The 19635-nt window shown below is 50.8% G+C and overlaps 1 protein-coding gene across 2 annotated transcripts in view; it reads right to left on the bottom strand.

Annotated features, from left to right (window-relative positions):
- Window positions 1-152: 152 nt before the first annotated feature.
- Window positions 153-19635, bottom strand: part of LOC138645437 (cilia- and flagella-associated protein 70-like) — a 29692-nt gene continuing 10209 nt past the window's right edge. The window contains exons 9-27 of one of the 2 annotated variants that reach the window (XM_069734765.1): window positions 18709-18852; window positions 17691-17855; window positions 14201-14287; window positions 13756-13847; window positions 11716-11776; window positions 11438-11629; window positions 10060-10191; window positions 9008-9133; window positions 8553-8686; window positions 7826-7941; window positions 7582-7719; window positions 7330-7488; window positions 7167-7261; window positions 6940-7092; window positions 6694-6855; window positions 1700-1789; window positions 1464-1565; window positions 1250-1297; window positions 153-343 (exon numbers count right to left, since the gene is read on the bottom strand). In XM_069734765.1, coding sequence (XP_069590866.1) covers window positions 263-343; window positions 1250-1297; window positions 1464-1565; window positions 1700-1789; window positions 6694-6855; window positions 6940-7092; window positions 7167-7261; window positions 7330-7488; window positions 7582-7719; window positions 7826-7941; window positions 8553-8686; window positions 9008-9133; window positions 10060-10191; window positions 11438-11629; window positions 11716-11776; window positions 13756-13847; window positions 14201-14287; window positions 17691-17855; window positions 18709-18852 — 2277 coding nt within the window. In that variant the 3' untranslated portion in view covers window positions 153-262. The remainder of the gene's footprint in view (window positions 344-1249; window positions 1298-1463; window positions 1566-1699; window positions 1790-6693; window positions 6856-6939; window positions 7093-7166; window positions 7262-7329; window positions 7489-7581; window positions 7720-7825; window positions 7942-8552; window positions 8687-9007; window positions 9134-10059; window positions 10192-11437; window positions 11630-11715; window positions 11777-13755; window positions 13848-14200; window positions 14288-17690; window positions 17856-18708; window positions 18853-19635) is intronic. The other variant, XM_069734766.1, reaches the window with a different exon arrangement.

The raw sequence follows: 19635 nt of genomic DNA, 5'->3' as shown, positions 1-19635 counted from the left end.
GAACACGTGCTTCAATCTATAGTCACGTGCCTCCTTGTAAAATGACGCAGCCGCCATCACCACATCCTGAGGCCGCTCTTATCAGTGACCCTATAGCCCCCCATACACTGCAGGCTCATTGTAAAGAAAAACAGGAACGTTTGATTTCATCACTAATCAGCTTTATTCATACAAACAGCCCCATCCCCAATATTCCCTGCTCTGGGGTCTCAGGTGTCATCAGCAGGTGCAGCCCCCAGTATTCCCCGCTTTAGGGCGTTCATCAGAAGGACGGGTCTCCGAAGCCGACCTCCTCCTGGAGCTGCTGGATCTCGGTGATCAGTGTCTGGTCCTGGACATCTAACTGTAGGAGACAGAAGAGGGTCAGAGATGTAAACGGCCATGTCTTACCGCTGCCCCCCCACACTGCCCCCCCCCGGCCATCCCCACACAGCCCACCCCCGCACAGCCCACCCCCGCACAGGCCCACACGGCCCACCCCCAGCACAGGCGCACACTGCCCACCCCCAGCACAGGCCCACGCTGCCCACCCCCAGCACAGGCCCACGCTGCCCACCCCCAGCACAGGCCCACATTGCCCACCCCCAGCACAGGCGCACACTGCCCACCCCCAGCACAGGCCCACGCTGCCCACCCCCAGCACAGGCCCACGCTGCCCACCCCCAGCACAGGCCCACATTGCCCACCCCCAGCACAGGCCCACGCTGCCCACCCCCAGCACAGGCCCACATTGCCCACCCCCAGCACAGGCCCACACTGCCCACCCCCAGCACAGGCGCACACTGCCCACCCCCAGCACAGGCCCACATTGCCCACCCCCGCACAGGCCCACGCTGCCCATCCCCGCACAGGCCCACGCTGCCCACCCCCGCACAGGCCCACGCTGCCCGCCCCCCGCACAGGCCCACGCTGCCCGCCCCCGCACAGGCCCACGCTGTCCGTCCCCAGCACAGGCCCACGCTGTCCGTCCCCAGCACAGGCCCACGCTGCCCATGCCCACACTGCCCATCCCCACACTGCCCACCCCCACACTGCCCACCCCCACACTGCCCATCCCCGCACCGGCCCACGCTGCTCATCCCCAGGAGCAGTGCTCAGTACTAGAGGAGGGGAGGTGTGCGCTTGTATGAGGCGGACGCTGGTACACACTGTGATGCCCATGTTTACGTTTTCAGATTGGGGGCATCATTTCCCCCAGGTGGGCCACCTATCACCTCCATAGATGGTGGCGCTGTACCCGGGCACTCACCTTCCTCGTGTACTTGTACGCCTGTTCGGCCTCCAGTTGTCGTCCCGTCTACGAGAAGCCAGAAATCAATGAGAGAATTGTCTGCATGTTCAGGTCACAGCCCCCCATCTCAGTATTGGGGGTCTCTCCACAGACCTAACATAATCTCCACACATTACTGATCCCTTCCCACCATCTGGGTGGAGTCCTCCCTTAACCCCACGTTGCCTCTCACCTTCAGGCAGACGAGGGTCAGGTAGCCCCACACTTCCGCGTTGCTGTTGTTTAGGGCATTGGCCTCGGAGAGGGCGTCCTCCGCCTCCTGCAGCTCCTCCAGCTGTGAAGGTAATGACCAGTATGAGGCTACGGCCACAGCACTGCCAGGATCTCTGCTTGCAGTCACTGACCGGCCTCTGACTGTTTCCAGTCAGTGATTGTGGCCATATGTCACACGTCGTGGTAAAGCCTCACCCTGTAACAAGCGACACCGACACCCAGCCAGGTGAGGCAGGTGGGCGAGCGTCTGCAGGCCAGGAGGTAGGTGGTCTTCGCCTTCTCAAACTGAAATATAAGAAACGTTAAAATGAAAGATTATACAGATCAGTGAGAAGTCACTCCTGCATTATCCTTCACTGTTGGGAGCAGTACACACCTGACTACACAGGACCAGTATACACAGCTGTGATCGGTCACTGTTGGGCGCAGTACACACCTGACTACACAGGACCAGTACACACAGCTGTGGTCGGGTCAGTGTTGGGCGCAGTACACGCCTGACTACACAGGACCAGTACACACAGCTGTGGTCGGTCACTGTTGGGCGCAGTACACACCTGACTACATAGGACCACTACACACAGCTGTGTGTTGTGAATTCTGTGGCAGAGCTCCCTCCTGTGGTCACAAGTGGTACTTCGGCTGATTCTCTCTGTGAGCTTCTGTTGGTGGAGGGAAGTGGTACTGCGGCTTCTGAGTTTCCTCCCTCAGGTGATCTGGTGAGGTCGTTAGGTGCTTCTCTACTTAACTCCACCTAATGCTTTGATCCATGCTTCCTGTCTATGTTCCAGTGTTGGACTTGTTTTTCCCTGGATCATTCCTGTGGCCTGCTGCTCTGCATAGCTAAGTTCTTCTTTGCTATTTGTTTGCTATTTTTTCTGTCCAGCTTGTCTATTTTGTTGCTGGAAGCTCTGGGACGCAAAGGGTGTACCTCCGTGCCGTTAGTTCGGTACGGAGGGTCTTTTTGCCCCCTTTGCGTGGTTTTCTTTAGGGTTTTGTGTAGACCGCAAAGTTATCTTTCCTATCCTCGTTCTGTTAAGAAAGTCGTGCCTCACTTTGCTGAAACTATTTCATCTCTACGTTTGTCTTTTCATCTTACTCACAGTCATTATATGTGGGGGGCTGCCTTTTCCTTTGGGGTATTTCTCTGAGGCAAGGTAGGCTTATTTTCTATCTTCAGGCTAGTTAGTTTCTCAGGCTGTGCCGAGTTGCATAGGGAGCGTTAGGCGCAATCCACGGCTGCCTCTAGTGTTGTTTGGAGAGGATTAGGAATTGCGGTCTGCAGAGTTCCCACGTGTCAGAGCTCGTTCTATGATTTTGGATTATTGTCAGATCACTGTATGTGCTCTGACCGTTATATCTATTGTAGTACTGAATTGCCTTTCATAACAGCTGTGGTCGGGTCAGTGTTGGGCGCAGTACACGCCTGACTACACAGGACCAGTACACACAGCTGTGGTCGGTCACTGTTGGGCGCAGTACACACCTGACTACACAGGACCAGTACACACAGCTGTGGTCGGGTCACTGTTGGGCGCAGTACACACCTGACTACACGGGCCCAGTACACACAGCTGTGGTCGGGTCACTGTTGGGTGCAGTACACACCTGACTACACAGGACCAGTACACACAGCTGTGATCGGTCACTGTTGGGCGCAGTAACACCTGACTACACAGGACCAGTACACACAGCTGTGGTCAGGTCACTGTTGGGCGCAGTACACACCTGACTACACAGGACCAGTACACACAGCTGTGGTCGGTCACTGTTGGGCGCAGTAGACACCTGACTACACAGGACCAGTACATACAGCTGTGGTCGGGTCACTGTTGGGCGCAGTACAGTACAGACAGCTGTGGTCGGGTCACTGTTGGGCGCAGTACACACCTGACTACATGGGCCCAGTACACACAGCTGTGGTCGGGTCAGTGTTGGGCGCAGTACACACCTGACTACACAGGACCAGTACACACAGCTGTGGTCGGGTCACTGTTGGGCGCAGCACACACCTGACTACACAGGACCAGTACACACAGCTGTGGTCAGGTCAGTGTTGGGCGCGGTACACACCTGACTACACGGGCCCAGTACGCACAGCTGTGGTCGGGTCACTGTTGGGCGCAGTACACACCTGACTACACAGGACCAGTACACACAGCTGTGGTCGGGTCACTGTTTGCCGCAGTACACGCCTGACTATACAGGACCAGTACACACAGCTGTGGTCGGGTCACTGTTGGGCGCAGTACACACCTGACTACACGGGCCCAGTACACACAGCTGTGGTCGGTAAGTGTTGGGCGCAGTACACACCTGACTACACAGGACCAGTACACACAGCTGTGGTCGGTCACTGTGGGGCGCAGTACACGCCTGACTACACAGCACCAGTACACACAGCTGTGATCGGTCACTGTTGGGCGCAGTACACACCTGACTACACGGGCCCAGTACGCAGAGCTGTGGTCGGGTCACTGTTGGGCGCAGTACACACCTGACTACACAGGACCAGTAGACACAGCTGTGGTCGGGTCACTGTTGGCCGCAGTACACGCCTGACTACACAGTACCAGTACACACAGCTGTGGTCGGGTCACTGTTGGGCGCAGTACACACCTGACTACACGGGCCCAGTACACACAGCTGTGGTCGGTAAGTGTTGGGCGCAGTACACACCTGACTACACAGGACCAGTTCCCACAGCTGTGGTCGGTCAGTGTTGGGCGCAGTACACACCTGACTACACAGGACCAGTACACACAGCTGTGGTCGGGTCACTGTTGGGCGCAGTACACACCTGACTACACAGGACCAGTACACACAGCTGTGGTCGGGTCACTGTTGGGCGCAGTACACGCCTGACTACACAGGACCAGTACACACAGCTGTGGTCGGGTCACTGTTGGGCGCAGTACACGCCTGACTACACAGGACCAGGACACACAGCTGTGGTCGGTCACTGTTGGGCGCAGTAACACCTGACTACACAGGACCAGTACACACAGCTGTGGTCGGTCACTGTTGGGCACAGTACACACCTGACTACACAGGACCAGTACACACAGCTGTGGTCGGGTCACTGTTGGGCGCAGTAACACCTGACTACACAGGACCAGTACACACAGCTGTGGTCGGTCACTGTTGGGCGCAGTACACGCCTGACTACACAGGACCAGTACACACAGCTGTGGTCGGGTCAGTGTTGGGCGCAGTACACACCTGACTACACAGGACCAGTACACACAGCTGTGGTCGGGTCACTGTTGGGCGCAGTAACACCTGACTACACAGGACCAGTACACACAGCTGTGGTCGGTCACTGTTGGGCGCAGTACACGCCTGACTACACAGGACCAGTATACACAGCTGTGGTCGGTCAGTGTTGGGCGCAGTACACGCCTGACTACACAGGACCAGTACACACAGCTGTGGTCGGTCAGTGTTGGGCGCAGTACACGCCTGACTACACAGGACCAGTACACACAGCTGTGGTCGGGTCACTGTTGGGCGCAGTACACGCCTGACTACACAGGACCAGGACACACAGCTGTGGTCGGTCACTGTTGGGCGCAGTAACACCTGACTACACAGGACCAGTACACACAGCTGTGGTCGGTCACTGTTGGGCACAGTACACACCTGACTACACAGGACCAGTACACACAGCTGTGGTCGGGTCACTGTTGGGCGCAGTAACACCTGACTACACAGGACCAGTACACACAGCTGTGGTCGGTCACTGTTGGGCGCAGTACACACCTGACTACACAGGACCAGTACACACAGCTGTGGTCGGGTCACTGTTGGGCGCAGTACACGCCTGACTACACAGGACCAGTACACACAGCTGTGGTCGGTCACTGTTGGGCGCAGTACACGCCTGACTACACAGGACCAGTACACACAGCTGTGGTCGGTCAGTGTTGGGCGCAGTACACGCCTGACTACACAGGACCAGTACACACAGCTGTGGTCGGTCACTGTTGGGCGCAGTAACACCTGACTACACAGGACCAGTACACACAGCTGTGGTCGGTCACTGTTGGGCGCAGTACACACCTGACTACACAGGACCAGTATACACAGCTGTGGTCGGTCACTGTTGGGCGCAGTACACACCTGACTACACAGGACCAGTACACACAGCTGTGGTCGGGTCACTGTTGGGCGCAGTACACGCCTGACTACACAGGACCAGTACACACAGCTGTGGTCGGTCACTGTTGGGCGCAGTACACGCCTGACTACACAGGACCAGTACACACAGCTGTGGTCGGGTCACTGTTGGGCGCAGTAACACCTGACTACACAGGACCAGTACACACAGCTGTGGTCGGTCACTGTTGGGCGCAGTACACACCTGACTACACAGGACCAGTATACACAGCTGTGGTCGGTCACTGTTGGGCGCAGTACACGCCTGACTACACAGGACCAGTATACACAGCTGTGGTCGGTCACTGTTGGGCGCAGTACACGCCTGACTACACAGGACCAGTATACACAGCTGTGGTCGGGTCACTGTTGGGCGCAGTAACACCTGACTACACAGGACCAGTACACACAGCTGTGGTCGGGTCACTGTTGGGCGCAGTAACACCTGACTACACAGGACCAGTATACACAGCTGTGGTCGGGTCACTGTTGGGCGCAGTAACACCTGACTACACAGGACCAGTATACACAGCTGTGGTCGGGTCACTGTTGGGCGCAGTACACACCTGACTACACAGGACCAGTATACACAGCTGTGGTCGGTAAGTGTTGGGCGCAGTACACACCTGACTACACAGGACCAGTACACACAGCTGTGGTCGGGTCACTGTTGGGCGCAGTACACACCTGACTACACAGGACCAGTATACACAGCTGTGGTCGGTCACTGTTGGGCGCAGTACACACCTGACTACACAGGACCAGTATACACAGCTGTGGTCGGTCACTGTTGGGCGCAGTACACACCTGACTACACAGGACCAGTATACACAGCTGTGGTCGGTCACTGTTGGGCGCAGTACACACCTGACTACACAGGACCAGTATACACAGCTGTGGTCGGGTCACTGTTGGGCGCAGTAACACCTGACTACACAGGACCAGTACACACAGCTGTGGTCGGGTCACTGTTGGGCGCAGTAACACCTGACTACACAGGACCGGTACACACAGCTGTGGTCGGCTCTTACCTCGCCCTCCTGCAGGTAGATGGATCCCAGGCGGAGGTAGACCGGGTGCGTGTCGGAGGCGTCGTCCACCAGGCTGAGCGCGTGCTCGTAACTCTGTCGCGCCTCCCCCTTCCTGCCGCTCGTGTACTGCACGTGGCCGGTGAGAGCCCACACATCAGGGTTCTGGAATGGGGGGAGATATGATTTCTGGGGGACACGTCATCCGCTCCTCCTCTATAGCCCCATGATATAGGGGGTCCTTCTCACCTGGTGGTCTACCTGTGCCGCCTCCCGCAGGTTCTCATGGGCCGCATCAAACTCTTTCCGGAGCAGGTGCACCTGGGCGCACATCAGGTGGTACTGGCAGCTGGGACCCCCGTCCGGGCTCAGGAGCTCGTGTGACAGCGCCCGCTGGAAAAACTACATAGACGGGAGATTATGGAGGGTCCTCGACATGTGCGGCTGAAATCACGGCCCCCATTTATCATACAGACCTGAGGGGCATTGACCCGCGCCAGGAACTTGGCGGCCTCCATGTAGATGCTGCTGGCCGGGGGCGAGGGCTTGTGGGGGCTGCTGTGCTTCACCCCTGTAATGAGAGGCGTTCCAGACCTGCTCAGTCCAGACCCGCAGTCACCGGACCCCCGGATTACTCACCACTCCCACCTCTGTGAGTTCCAGCTTTGCTTTTGGAGACCACAGATGAAGGGCCTGGGGTCTTCTTCCCTGAGGAATGGCTGCTCGTGGAATGTTCTCCAGAGCCGGGCCGTCGATGCGGAGATGGGGGCACCGTCCTGTCCGGGACCTCGGTCCCCCCTGTAGACGAGAGCGATGTATCACGAGGTGCCCGGTCTGGGGGTGAGGACTTCCCCAGCAGCACAGAGGATTTCAGGCCCTGCCCTCTCTTACCACCGGCACCGGCCTCTCTGCACTCCGATCCTCCAGCATCAGACTGGTCCGCAGTCAGTGCCGCCTGGTGGAGCTTCCCGGCCTCGGAGAAGGCCATCTCCATCCTGATGTCATTTCCCTGGATCTCGTAGAACAGGCCTGGAGGGCGGACGGAGGAGACGGGTGAGCGGCCGCTATACCACACCATGCGGTCATCCTGCCAGCACGATAGGTGCTACAGCCACTGTGAGGAGCTCCGACTCACCCAGCATAGTCCAGGCCAGGGCGCTGCCGGGGGCCACACATGTCGCGTCTTCAAAGAACAACTCTGCGCCCTCATTATTGTCCAGAATAACAGCGATGACACCGCACAGGAGCAGACTGCAGACAGCAAGGAATGCCATTACTACCGGCGCCCACCGCACAGCCAAATATGTGTGCCCCCTCCTATGTGTGTGCCCCCTCCTATGTGTGTGCCCCTTCCTATGTGTGTGCCCCTTCCTATGTGTGTGCCCCTTCCTATGTGTGTGCCCCTTCCTATGTGTGTGCCTCTTCCTATGTGTGTGCCCCTTCCTATGTGTGTGCCTCTTCCTATGTGTGTGCCCCTTCCTATGTGTGTGCCTCTTCCTATGTGTGTGCCCCCTCCTATGTGTGTACCCCTTCCTATGTGTGTGCCCCTTCCTATGTGTGTGCCTCTTCCTATGTGTGTGCCCCTTCCTATGTGTGTGCCCCTTCCTGTGTGTGTGTGCCCCTTCCTGTGTGTGTGTGCCCCTCCTATGTGTGTGCGCCCCTCCTATGTGTGTGCCCCTTCCTGTGTGTGCCCCCTCCTGTGTGTGTGCCCCCTTCTGTGTGTGTGTGCCCCCTCTTATATCTGTGCCCCTTTCCTATACATGTGCCACCTCCAATACGTGCCCCCTCCTATATGTGTGCCCCTTCCATAGATGTGTGCCCCTACAGTCCACACTATTAGCGCAGCTATGAGTGTTACGCACCTGTGTAGATGCTCGCGGTTTGCGGCCAGGGCCTCGTGGAAACATTCCTGCGCTTTGATGTGGTCACCGATTAATAGCTTGAAACAGCCGTAATCCAACCAGTGGTCGACGCGAAGACGGTCCCGGGCCAGCCGCTAAGGGGGGGACACAGGGAGATGAGACGGCGGTGATGGCCGCTACACACTGGCAGGGCCCCCACTAGTGATTACATCGCAGGTAAGACCCCGGCCGACGGTTCCTGGTGGATACTGGGGGGGTCTCGTACAGCGGCTGCCGCATGGGGCCGAGATGCAGACAAGAAACCCCCTGCAACAAAAGGTGCACTATGGGGGCACGGAGCCAAAATATGCAGACCCCCGACCAGCGCTGCACAAGAATCCTCCTGCACACAATGTCCATCATCAGGACGTGTATGGAGGGGCCTGGCCCGGCGGAGGGGTGATGGCCACCCTCACCTCCTGGTAGTACATTTCGGCTTGGTGGTAATCCTCCGTCATCTCGGCCTCCTTGGCGAATCGCAGCAGTTGTTGGGTGTCGGTCATGGGGGCCGGCGGAGCCTTCTCACTGTCATCCAGCAGGGTCTGCAGGCAAGACGGACCCCCAGGGATCATTACAAGGCTCCTCAGACCACTGCGTCTCATTCACCCAGAGAATCTTAAATGTTAATTAAAAATCTTCCATCGCTGCCTCCAGCCAAAAAAACAGACAAAAAAAATATATAAAAAAAAAAAAGGGGAGGGGGAAGATAGGATTTTTTTTTCTCTTTAAAACCTTTAATATTTTTTAAAACCTTTTTTACAAAACTTTTTTCCAACTTTATTTTTAGATTGAAAAAAAAAAAAAAACATTTTAAAATATTTGTAAACTTTTTAACTATTTTAAAATATTTTTCAAAATATTTTTAAAAAAACTTTAAAATTTTTAAAACTTAAAGTTTTCAAAGCCTTTCTAAGTATTTTAAACTTTTAAAAATATGTTGAAAAAATTATATATTTTTTAAAACCTTTTCTAAATTTATTTTTAGATTTGAAGAAAAACATTTTAAACTATTTGAAAACTTTTTTAAACCGTTTTTAAATATTTCTAAATAGTTTGAAAAACTTTAAAAAAATTAACTTTCAAAAAGTTTTAAAAACTTAAAAAAAGTTTTCAACGCCTTTCTAAATATTTAAAACTTTTAAAAATATTTTGAAAAAAAATTATATATTTAAAACATTTTTTTTTTTTTTTTTTTTAGTCCATGCTTTTTTTAAACCATGTTGTCCTATAGAGCGCGGACACAGGCTGTCAATACTGGAATATCGCGTCCCGCACCTCCCCCGTGATCTCCAAATCTGCGCGCCTTAAATGCCGCTGTCAGAGACTGATGGCGGCATTTCAGGGGTCACCAACTGCTATTACAAGGCAGGAGCCGGCTGTGTTACACCTCCGGCGTCTGCAGACTCCTGCATGTGAAGGGGTTAAATGTCCACCCCTAAACTCGCCGGTCTTCCCGGATCTTAGGTACCTTGTTAAGGGCGAGGTGCATCTGATCCACCAGGTAGATGTACAGCTCGCTGAGGAAGGTCTGCAGCTGGTCGCGGTCCTCGAAGGCGGTGGTCTTCAGGTACTTCTCTCTTACGATCTTCACCACCGAGTGCTGCACAGAGACACAAACATGTCAGACAGGCGGAAACTCTGGGTTTCGCCTGTCGGCTTCTTCTGGGGCACGTTTTTACATTAACACATGTTATTTTTACAGCTGTTTTAATGTTAATGTATGGTGATTTGTAGGATGTAATTAGAATGGTCGACTGATAGGGGGAAGAAAACTTATAAGGGTCTTACATAATCATGTGACCTGTAACCACACCCACCTTGTCCTATGAAGAAGCCAACAGGCGAAACTCAGGGTAGAATAGAAGCTGGAATGCCACAAATTGTTTTTTAATGTCATTGTCACTTTATGACTTAAAGTGATGGTCTGACCATAAAAAAAAAACACAGAAAGAATGGATGATAAAAACATAATAGAAGGAAGTAATCTCACCTGCTCTAACCCCCTCATGGCTCAGGTCTGGTGGTAGTCACCAGGAAAAAAGATGACGTCCAGGTCTTCAGTCACTTGACCGCTGAGGACTGTGATTGGCAGCAGCGAGGAGGTGACTGTGACCGGAAGTAACTGCTTCCTGTTCTGATGCAGACCACCGGACCACATCCAGGGGGGGGGGGGGGGGGGAGTGTGCATTTCTGTATTAAGCGTTTCCTATCTCTTCCTTTTCTACTCACTGTGACGACACCGCATTTATTCTTAATTAGGCCAGACAACTATTTTCAGCAGCCTGAGAGACACAGGCCATCGTCTGAACGTTAACTATAATTTGTGTTTTTTTTCAGTGGCTCAAGAAACATAGACTGTTGTTCATATGAGTCTGAATGTTGACTCTTGAAATTGATGTTTGTGAATTAATAAATGGCTGCTGTTTACCTCCTCTATCAGCTCCCTATGAGAGGTTATTGTGCTGCTATCTCTGGAGGACAGGGACGCAGGATAATTTAACAATCGATGTTTGCTAATATGTTGATTACCCGTTGTACCAGGCCATGCAGTTTGTTGACCTGTAAACAGTGGAGGGCGAACTGTGCAGATTCACTCTCTTTGTTTGAGTATTTAATCAATCTCATCACACTTCGCCCCTGACCTGAGGGTGATGACCTGAACCACAGATGTGGGTGTAACAAGGGATGTCAATACTTCCGTAAAGGAGACACTCTACAGCCAGGACACCATGGGCGCCATCAGGGGGAACACAGAACTGACATTCTACATGGCCCCGGAGGGGAGAAGACAGATCTGCTCCGCTGACATACTAAGACGAACGCGCAAGGAGCGGGAGTAATGACACCTTCAGCTGTTCCTTAAAGGCAAAGTATTTTCCGGAGCAGTTTAGCTCATAGTTCAGCTGACACTTCTGCTCCTCCAGCACTTGTGGATCCACATCGACGTCACTGGTCTCCTGCTGCCCAAACAGCTGGCAGTACTCCTCCAAGATGGCGCTGGTTATACTGGTGACGTTACTGTGGAAATCTGCGACCGCCTGAGGAGAAGACGGACACGAATGGATCATTAATGTGACCGGGGGTAAAGAGATCAGAGGGCCGGACCTGACAGACGAGCGCCCACCTTCTGTGCCCCGGCGGTGCGACGATCAAGCTGAGGCCGGACGGGGACGAGCTCCTTCACTCTGCAAAGATGGAGAATTCACTGAGACACAAATATAAGAGATCTCCAACCTGCGGCACTACAACTCTCAGCATGGCCATAAGGGGACGGCGAGAGCCACACAATGAAGTATTAGAGATTACATACATTACATTACTGATCCTGAGTTACATCCTGTAATATACCCCAGAGCTGCACTCACTATTCTGCTGGTGCAGTCACTGTGTACATACATTACATTACTGATCCTGAGTTACATCCTGTAATATACTCCAGAGCTGCACTCACTATTCTGCTGGTGCAGTCACTGTGTACATACATTACATTACTGATCCTGAGTTACATCCTGTATTATACCCCAGAGCTGTACTCACTATTCTGCTGGTGCAGTCACTGTGTACATACATTACATTACTGATCCCGAGTTACATCCTGTATTATACCCCAGAGCTGCACTCACTATTCTGCTGGTGCAGTCACTGTGTACATACATTACATTACTGATCCTGAGTTACCTCCTGTATTATACCCCAGAGCTGCACTCACTATTCTGCTGGTGCAGTCACTGTGTACATACATTACATTACTGATCCTGAGTTACATCCTGTATTATACTCCAGAGCTGCACTCACTATTCTGCTGCTGCAGTCACTGTGTACATACATTACATTACTGATCCTGAGTTACATCCTGTATTATACTTCAGAGCTGCGCTCACTATTCTGCTGGTGCAGTCACTGTGTACATACATTACATTACTGATCCTGAGTTACATCCTGTATTATACCCCAGAGCTGCACTCACTATTCTGCTGGTGCAGTCACTGTGTACATACATTACATTACTGATCCTGAGTTACATCCTGTATTATACTTCAGAGCTGCGCTCACTATTCTGCTGGTGCAGTCACTGTGTACATACATTACATTACTGATCCTGAGTTACATCCTGTATTATACTCCAGAGCTGCACTCCCTATTCTGCTGCTGCAGTCACTGTGTACATACATTACATTACTGATCCTGAGTTACATCCTGTATTATACTTCAGAGCTGCACTCACTATTCTGCGGGTGCAGTCACTGTGTACATACATTACATTACTGATCCTGAGTTACATCCTGTATTATACTCCAGAGCTGCACTCACTATTCTGCTGGTGCAGTCACTGTGTACATACATTACATTACTGATCCTGAGTTACCTCCTGTATTATACTCCAGAGCTGCACTCACTATTCTGCTGGTGCAGTCACTGTATACATACATTACATTACTGATCCTGAGTTACATCCTGTATTATACTCCAGAGCTGCACTCACTATTCTGCTGGTGCAGTCACTGTGTACATACATTACATTACTGATCCTGAGATACATCCTGTATTATACCCCAGAGCTGCACTCACTATTCTGCTGGTGCAGTCACTGTGTACATACATTACATTACTGACCCTGAGTTACATCCTGTATTATACCCCAGAGCTGCACTCACTATTCTGCTGGTGCAGTCACTGTGTACATACATTACTGACCCTGAGTTACATCCTGTATTATACCCCAGAGCTGCACTCACTATTCTGCTGGTGCAGTCACTGTGTACATACATTACTGATCCTGAGTTACATCCTGTATTATACCCCAGAGCTGCACTCACTATTCTGCTGGTGCAGTCACTGTGTACATACATTACATTACTGATCCTGAGTTACCTCCTGTATTATACTCCAGAGCTGCACTCACTATTCTGCTGGTGCAGTCACTGTATACATACATTACATTACTGATCCTGAGTTACATCCTGTATTATACCCCAGAGCTGCACTCACTATTCTGCTGGTGCAGTCACTGTATACATACATTACATTACTGATCCTGGGTTACATCCTGTATTATACCCCAGAGCTGCACTCACTATTCTGCTGGTGCAGTCACTGTATACATACATTACTGATCCTGAGTTACATGCTGTATTATACTCCAGAGCTGCACTCTGTCACTCACTTTAAGGCCACCTCTTCAGCCTTGCGTTTGGGGACGAGCGCTTTCTCCAGCGTCAGCTCCAGGACCAGGTACGTCCCCGAATCCACATATTGCTGAGGAGAGGAGGAGCAGTGACCGACACAAGTAGGAGACGTTAGTTACTCCCTCGCTGAATTCACCCCCGGACGACACTTCCCATGATCCCTTGCCATTCAGGCTTCCAAGGTTATACGGAGACCCCAGTTATGGAACCAAAAGCCCCACATACGGTATTTACTGTGACAACAAGGTGCATTATCTCACATGGCCACTAGAGGGCAGTGCGAGTCAGAAATTACAGAAAGGCAATGATAATAATATGGCTCCTTATACCCAGAGGGGCCACACTGCAGGAACGGCCCCCGACCACCGGGGCTGCAAGATGTACAGGGGGCGGCAGGGTCACAAACTGATAAATATTATCTACCTGTCCTTCTATGTTAGCTGGACCTGTCTGATGTACGGCCGCCGGGTCCATGTCTGCCGCCTCCGACGACCTCATCACAGCGGACATCTGCAGGAAAAAGAGATTAGCAGCAGAATAGTGAGTGCAGCTCTGGAGTATAATACAGGAGGTAACTCAGGATCAGTAATGTAATGTATGTACACAGTGACTGCACCAGCAGAATAGTGACTGCAGCTCTGGAGTATAATACAGGATGTAACTCAGGATCAGTAATGTAATGTATGTACACAGTGACTGCACCAGCAGAATAGTGAGTGCAGCTCTGGGGTATAATACAGGAGGTAACTCAGGATCAGTAATGTAATGTATGTACACAGTGACTGCACCAGCAGAATAGTGAGTGCAGCTCTGGGGTATAATACAGGAGGTAACTCAGGATCAGTAATGTAATGTATGTACACAGTGACTGCACCAGCAGAATAGTGAGTGCAGCTCTGGGGTATAATGCAGGGTGTAACTCAGGATCAGTAATGTAATGTATGTACCCAGTGACTGCACCAGCAGAATAGTGAGTGCAGCTCTGGGGTATAATGCAGGGTGTAACTCAGGATCAGTAATGTAATGTATGTACACAGTGACTGCACCAGCAGAATAATGAGTGCAGCTCTGGGGTATAATACAGGATGTAACTCAGGAATGTAATGTATGTACACAGTGACTGCACCAGCAGAATAGTGAGTGCAGCTCTGGGGTATAATACAGGGTGTAACTCAGGATCAGTAATGTAATGTATGTACACAGTGACTGCACCAGCAGAATAGTGAGTGCAGCTCTGGAGTATAATACAGGATGTAACTCAGGATCAGTAATGTAATGTATGTACACAGTGACTGCACCAGCAGAATAGTGAGTGCAGCTCTGGAGTATAATACAGGATGTAACTCAGGATCAGTAATGTAATGTGTATACACAGTGACTGCAGCAGCAGAATAGTGAGTGCAGCTCTGGAGTATAATACAGGATGTAACTCAGGATCAGTAATGTAATGTGTGTACACAGTGACTACACCAGCAGAATAGTGAGTGCAGCTCTGGGGTATAATACAGGAGGTAACTCAGGATCAGTAATGTAATGTATGTACACAGTGACTGCACCAGCAGAATAGTGAGTGCAGCTCTGGGGTATAATACAGGAGGTAACTCAGGATCAGTAATGTAATGTATGTACACAGTGACTGCACCAGCAGGATAGTGAGTGCAGCTCTGGGGTATAATGCAGGGTGTAACTCAGGATCAGTAATGTAATGTATGTACACAGTGACTGCACCAGCAGAATAGTGAGTGCAGCTCTGGGGTATAATGCAGGAGGTAACTCAGGATCAGTAATGTAATGTATGTACACAGTGACTGCACCAGCAGAATAGTGAGTGCAGCTCTGGGGTATAATGCAGGAGGTAACTCAGGATCAGTAATGTAATGTATGTACACAGTGACTACACCAGCAGAATAGTGAGTGCAGCTCTGGAGTATAATACAGGAGGTAACTCAGGATCAGTAATGTAATGTATGTACACAGTGACTACACCAGCAGAATAGTGAGTGCAGCTCTGGGGTATAATACAGGAGGTAACTCAGGATCAGTAATGTAATGTATGTACACAGTGACTGCACCAGCAGAATAGTGAGTGCAGCTCTGGAGTATAATACAGGATGTAACTCAGGATCAGTAATGTAATGTATGTACACAGTGACTGCACCAGCAGGATAGTGAGTGCAGCTCTGGGGTATAATGCAGGGTGTAACTCAGGATCAGTAATGTAATGTATGTACACAGTGACTGCACCAGCAGAATAGTGAGTGCAGCTCTGGGGTATAATACAGGATGTAACTCAGGATCAGTAATGTAATGTATGTACCCAGTGACTGCACCAGCAGAATAGTGAGTGCAGCTCTGGGGTGTAATGCAGGGTGTAACTCAGGATCAGTAATGTAATGTATGTACACAGTGACTGCACCAGCAGAATAGTGAGTGCAGCTCTGGGGTATAATACAGTGTGTAACACAGGATCAGTAATGTAATGTATGTACACACTGACTGCACCAGCAGAATAGTGAGTGCAGCTCTGGGGTATAATACAGTGTGTAACACAGGATCAGTAATGTAATGTATGTACACACTGACTGCACCAGCAGAATAGTGAGTGCAGCTCTGGGGTATAATGCAGGGTGTAACTCAGGATCAGTAATGTAATGTATGTACACACTGACTGCACCAGCAGAATAGTGAGTGCAGCTCTGGAGTATAATACAGGATGTAACTCAGGATCAGTAATGTAATGTATGTACACAGTGACTGCACCAGCAGAATAGTGAGTGCAGCTCTGGGGTATAATACAGGATGTAACTCAGGATCAGTAATGTAATGTATGTACACAGTGACTGCACCAGCAGAATAGTGAGAGCAGCTCTGGAGTATAATACAGGATGTAACTCAGGATCAGTAATGTATGTACACAGTGACTGCACCAGCAGAATAGTGAGTGCAGCTCTGGGGTATAATACAGGATGTAACTCAGGAATGTAATGTATGTACACAGTGACTGCACCAGCAGAATAGTGAGTGCAGCTCTGGGGTATAATGCAGGGTGTAACTCAGGATCAGTAATGTAATGTATGTACACAGTGACTGCACCAGCAGAATAGTGAGAGCAGCTCTGGGGTATAATACAGGATGTAACTCAGGATCAGTAATGTAATGTATGTACACAGTGACTGCACCAGCAGAATAGTGAGAGCAGCTCTGGGGTATAATACAGGATGTAACTCAGGATCAGTAATGTATGTACACAGTGACTGCACCAGCAGAATAGTGAGTGCAGCTCTGGGGTATAATACAGGATGTAACTCAGGAATGTAATGTATGTACACAGTGACTGCACCAGCAGAATAGTGAGAGCAGCTCTGGAGTATAATACAGGATGTAACTCAGGATCAGTAATGTATGTACACAGTGACTGCACCAGCAGAATAGTGAGTGCAGCTCTGGGGTATAATACAGGATGTAACTCAGGAATGTAATGTATGTACACAGTGACTGCACCAGCAGAATAGTGAGTGCAGCTCTGGGGTATAATGCAGGGTGTAACTCAGGATCAGTAATGTAATGTATGTACCCAGTGACTGCACCAGCAGAATAGTGAGTGCAGCTCTGGGGTATAATACAGTGTGTAACAATGGCTGATGGGTAATTCGCTCCTATTGTTCCTTACTAATACTTAGATCCCTGTTTGCTGTCAGTGAATGGGAACCGTCTTGTGCCGGTTGGATACAATCAGGTCTGGTTTGTAGTCGGAAGGTGTGACCCCGAATATCGGCCGCTATTCCCTGACAACAAACGGAGATCCTGAACCCAATGACTTCACAGCTCTGGTAAAATATTGCAGGAATCCGATTGGTTGCTCTGCAGAAATGGCCACAGATGTCCCTGACATACAGCGGGGTGACGGCCTCACCCGCCGGCTCCCTTCTTTCTCCTTGGCGCCCTTCTCGTCTTTGCCCAGGCGGCTGGGGGTGGGTTTCACGTGCGGAGAGTTGACGCCCAGCGGGGCGGCTGCCAGTCTACTCATCAGGCTGTTCTGACGGGCGACGTCACGAAGGACGCTGTGGTCACGCTTCGTCTACAAGAAGAAGAGACAGAGACCATCAGTGAGGCAGCAGGAACGTCCGGTGTAGGGGGGACTCAGAGACGCCTGGAAACATTATTGGGGGTCTCGGATCAAGAACAGAGTCACATATCCTTCAAAATATTATCTCCATATATAATAAGTAGTGGCCGTTCTCGGTACTGCATCACTGCTGCTATTGGACTGGATCAGAATGGATACGATTGTAACAAACGCTCAGCTGTGGAAAGCATACAATCTGCACAATCTCTGGACTGAATCAATTAAAGGGGTATTTCTCGTCTACATACATGGACGTTGTCAGATAGTGCTCATGAAAATAAGTACTTTTGTAATTTACTGCTTGTTAAAATTCATAGCCGTTTTTGAGATATTAACGGTTTTCTTTTCTTTACAGTTCGTTGCCGTGGAGACCGACCACCGCTATTGTGTGAAAAAAGTGTTAATATCTCAAGAACGGCCGAAAATTTTACTGAGGAGCAAATTACAAAATTGCTCGTATTTACAAGCTCTATCCGACACTGTCCTTGTACGAAAACGGTAAAAAACCCCTTTAAGGCTCCCAGTCATGAAGGCAAGCAGACATGGTGATCATCTGAAACACAATGGGGCCAACTGTAGGCAGAGGTCGGCACAGAAGACATGTGGTGGTCTATCGCAAGCCCTTTATCAAGAATACTTTACGAACAATGGGACCAAAGTCACCGAACGTTCAGTACATAATACTATTTTCTATACATGAATCTGGAGAATCCCTTTAAGTGATGAAGAAACTCCAAACCTATTGTGCCCAGCATGGCAGTATGATGGCGCTATGCGGGTATATACTGGGCATTACCCATCTTACCTTCTCTAGCACCTCCGCGTCCTGATAGGCCAAAACCCTGTAGGCGCCACGAAGACGTCTGACTCCTGGGTACAACAGGGGGACCATGTTTATATACGCCACACCATGGAATGAGACCACCGCTTCCTCGTCGCCGTGCTGCTGCTAGAACAGAAAAAAAGCTTCAGGTCCTGGTGTTGACAACCAAACTCTGACTACACGGCTTCTCCCAGAATCTTATGTATCTCTGTATACAGGGAGCTCCCCCTAGTGGTGGCTGCAGACAGGATCTTATCATGTATCTCTGTATACAGGGAGCTCCCCCTAGTGGTGGCTGCAGACAGGATCTTATCATGTATCTCTGTATACAGGGAGCTCCCCCTAGTGGTGACTGCAGACAGGATCTTATCATGTATCTCTGTATACAGGGAGCTCCCCCTAGTGGTGACTGCAGACAGGATCTTATCATATATCTCTGTATACAGGGAGCTCCCCCTAGTGGTGGCTGCAGACAGGATCTTATCATGTATCTCTGTATACAGGGAGCTCCCCCTAGTGGTGACTGCAGACAGGATCTTATGTATCTCTGTATACAGGGAGCTTCCCCTAGTGGTGGCTGCAGATAGAATCTCATCATGTATCTCTGTATACAGGGAGCTCCCCCTAGTGGTGGATGCAGACATGATCTTATCATGTATCTCTGTATACAGGGAGCTCCCCCTAGTGGTGACTGCAGACAGGATCTTATCATGTATCTCTGTATACAGGGAGCTCCCCCTAGTGGTGACTGCAGACAGGATCTTATGTATCTCTGTATACAGGGAGCTTCCCCTAGTGGTGGCTGCAGATAGAATCTCATCATGTATCTCTGTATACAGGGAGCTCCCCCTAGTGGTGGATGCAGACATGATCTTATCATGTATCTCTGTATACAGGGAGCTCCCCCTA

The sequence above is a fragment of the Ranitomeya imitator genome, chromosome 7, assembly GCF_032444005.1.
Source record: "Ranitomeya imitator isolate aRanImi1 chromosome 7, aRanImi1.pri, whole genome shotgun sequence".
Taxonomy (NCBI): domain Eukaryota; kingdom Metazoa; phylum Chordata; class Amphibia; order Anura; family Dendrobatidae; genus Ranitomeya; species Ranitomeya imitator.
The sequence above is the reverse complement of the archived record's forward strand: the minus strand, read 5'-3'. Positions and strand labels throughout refer to the sequence as shown.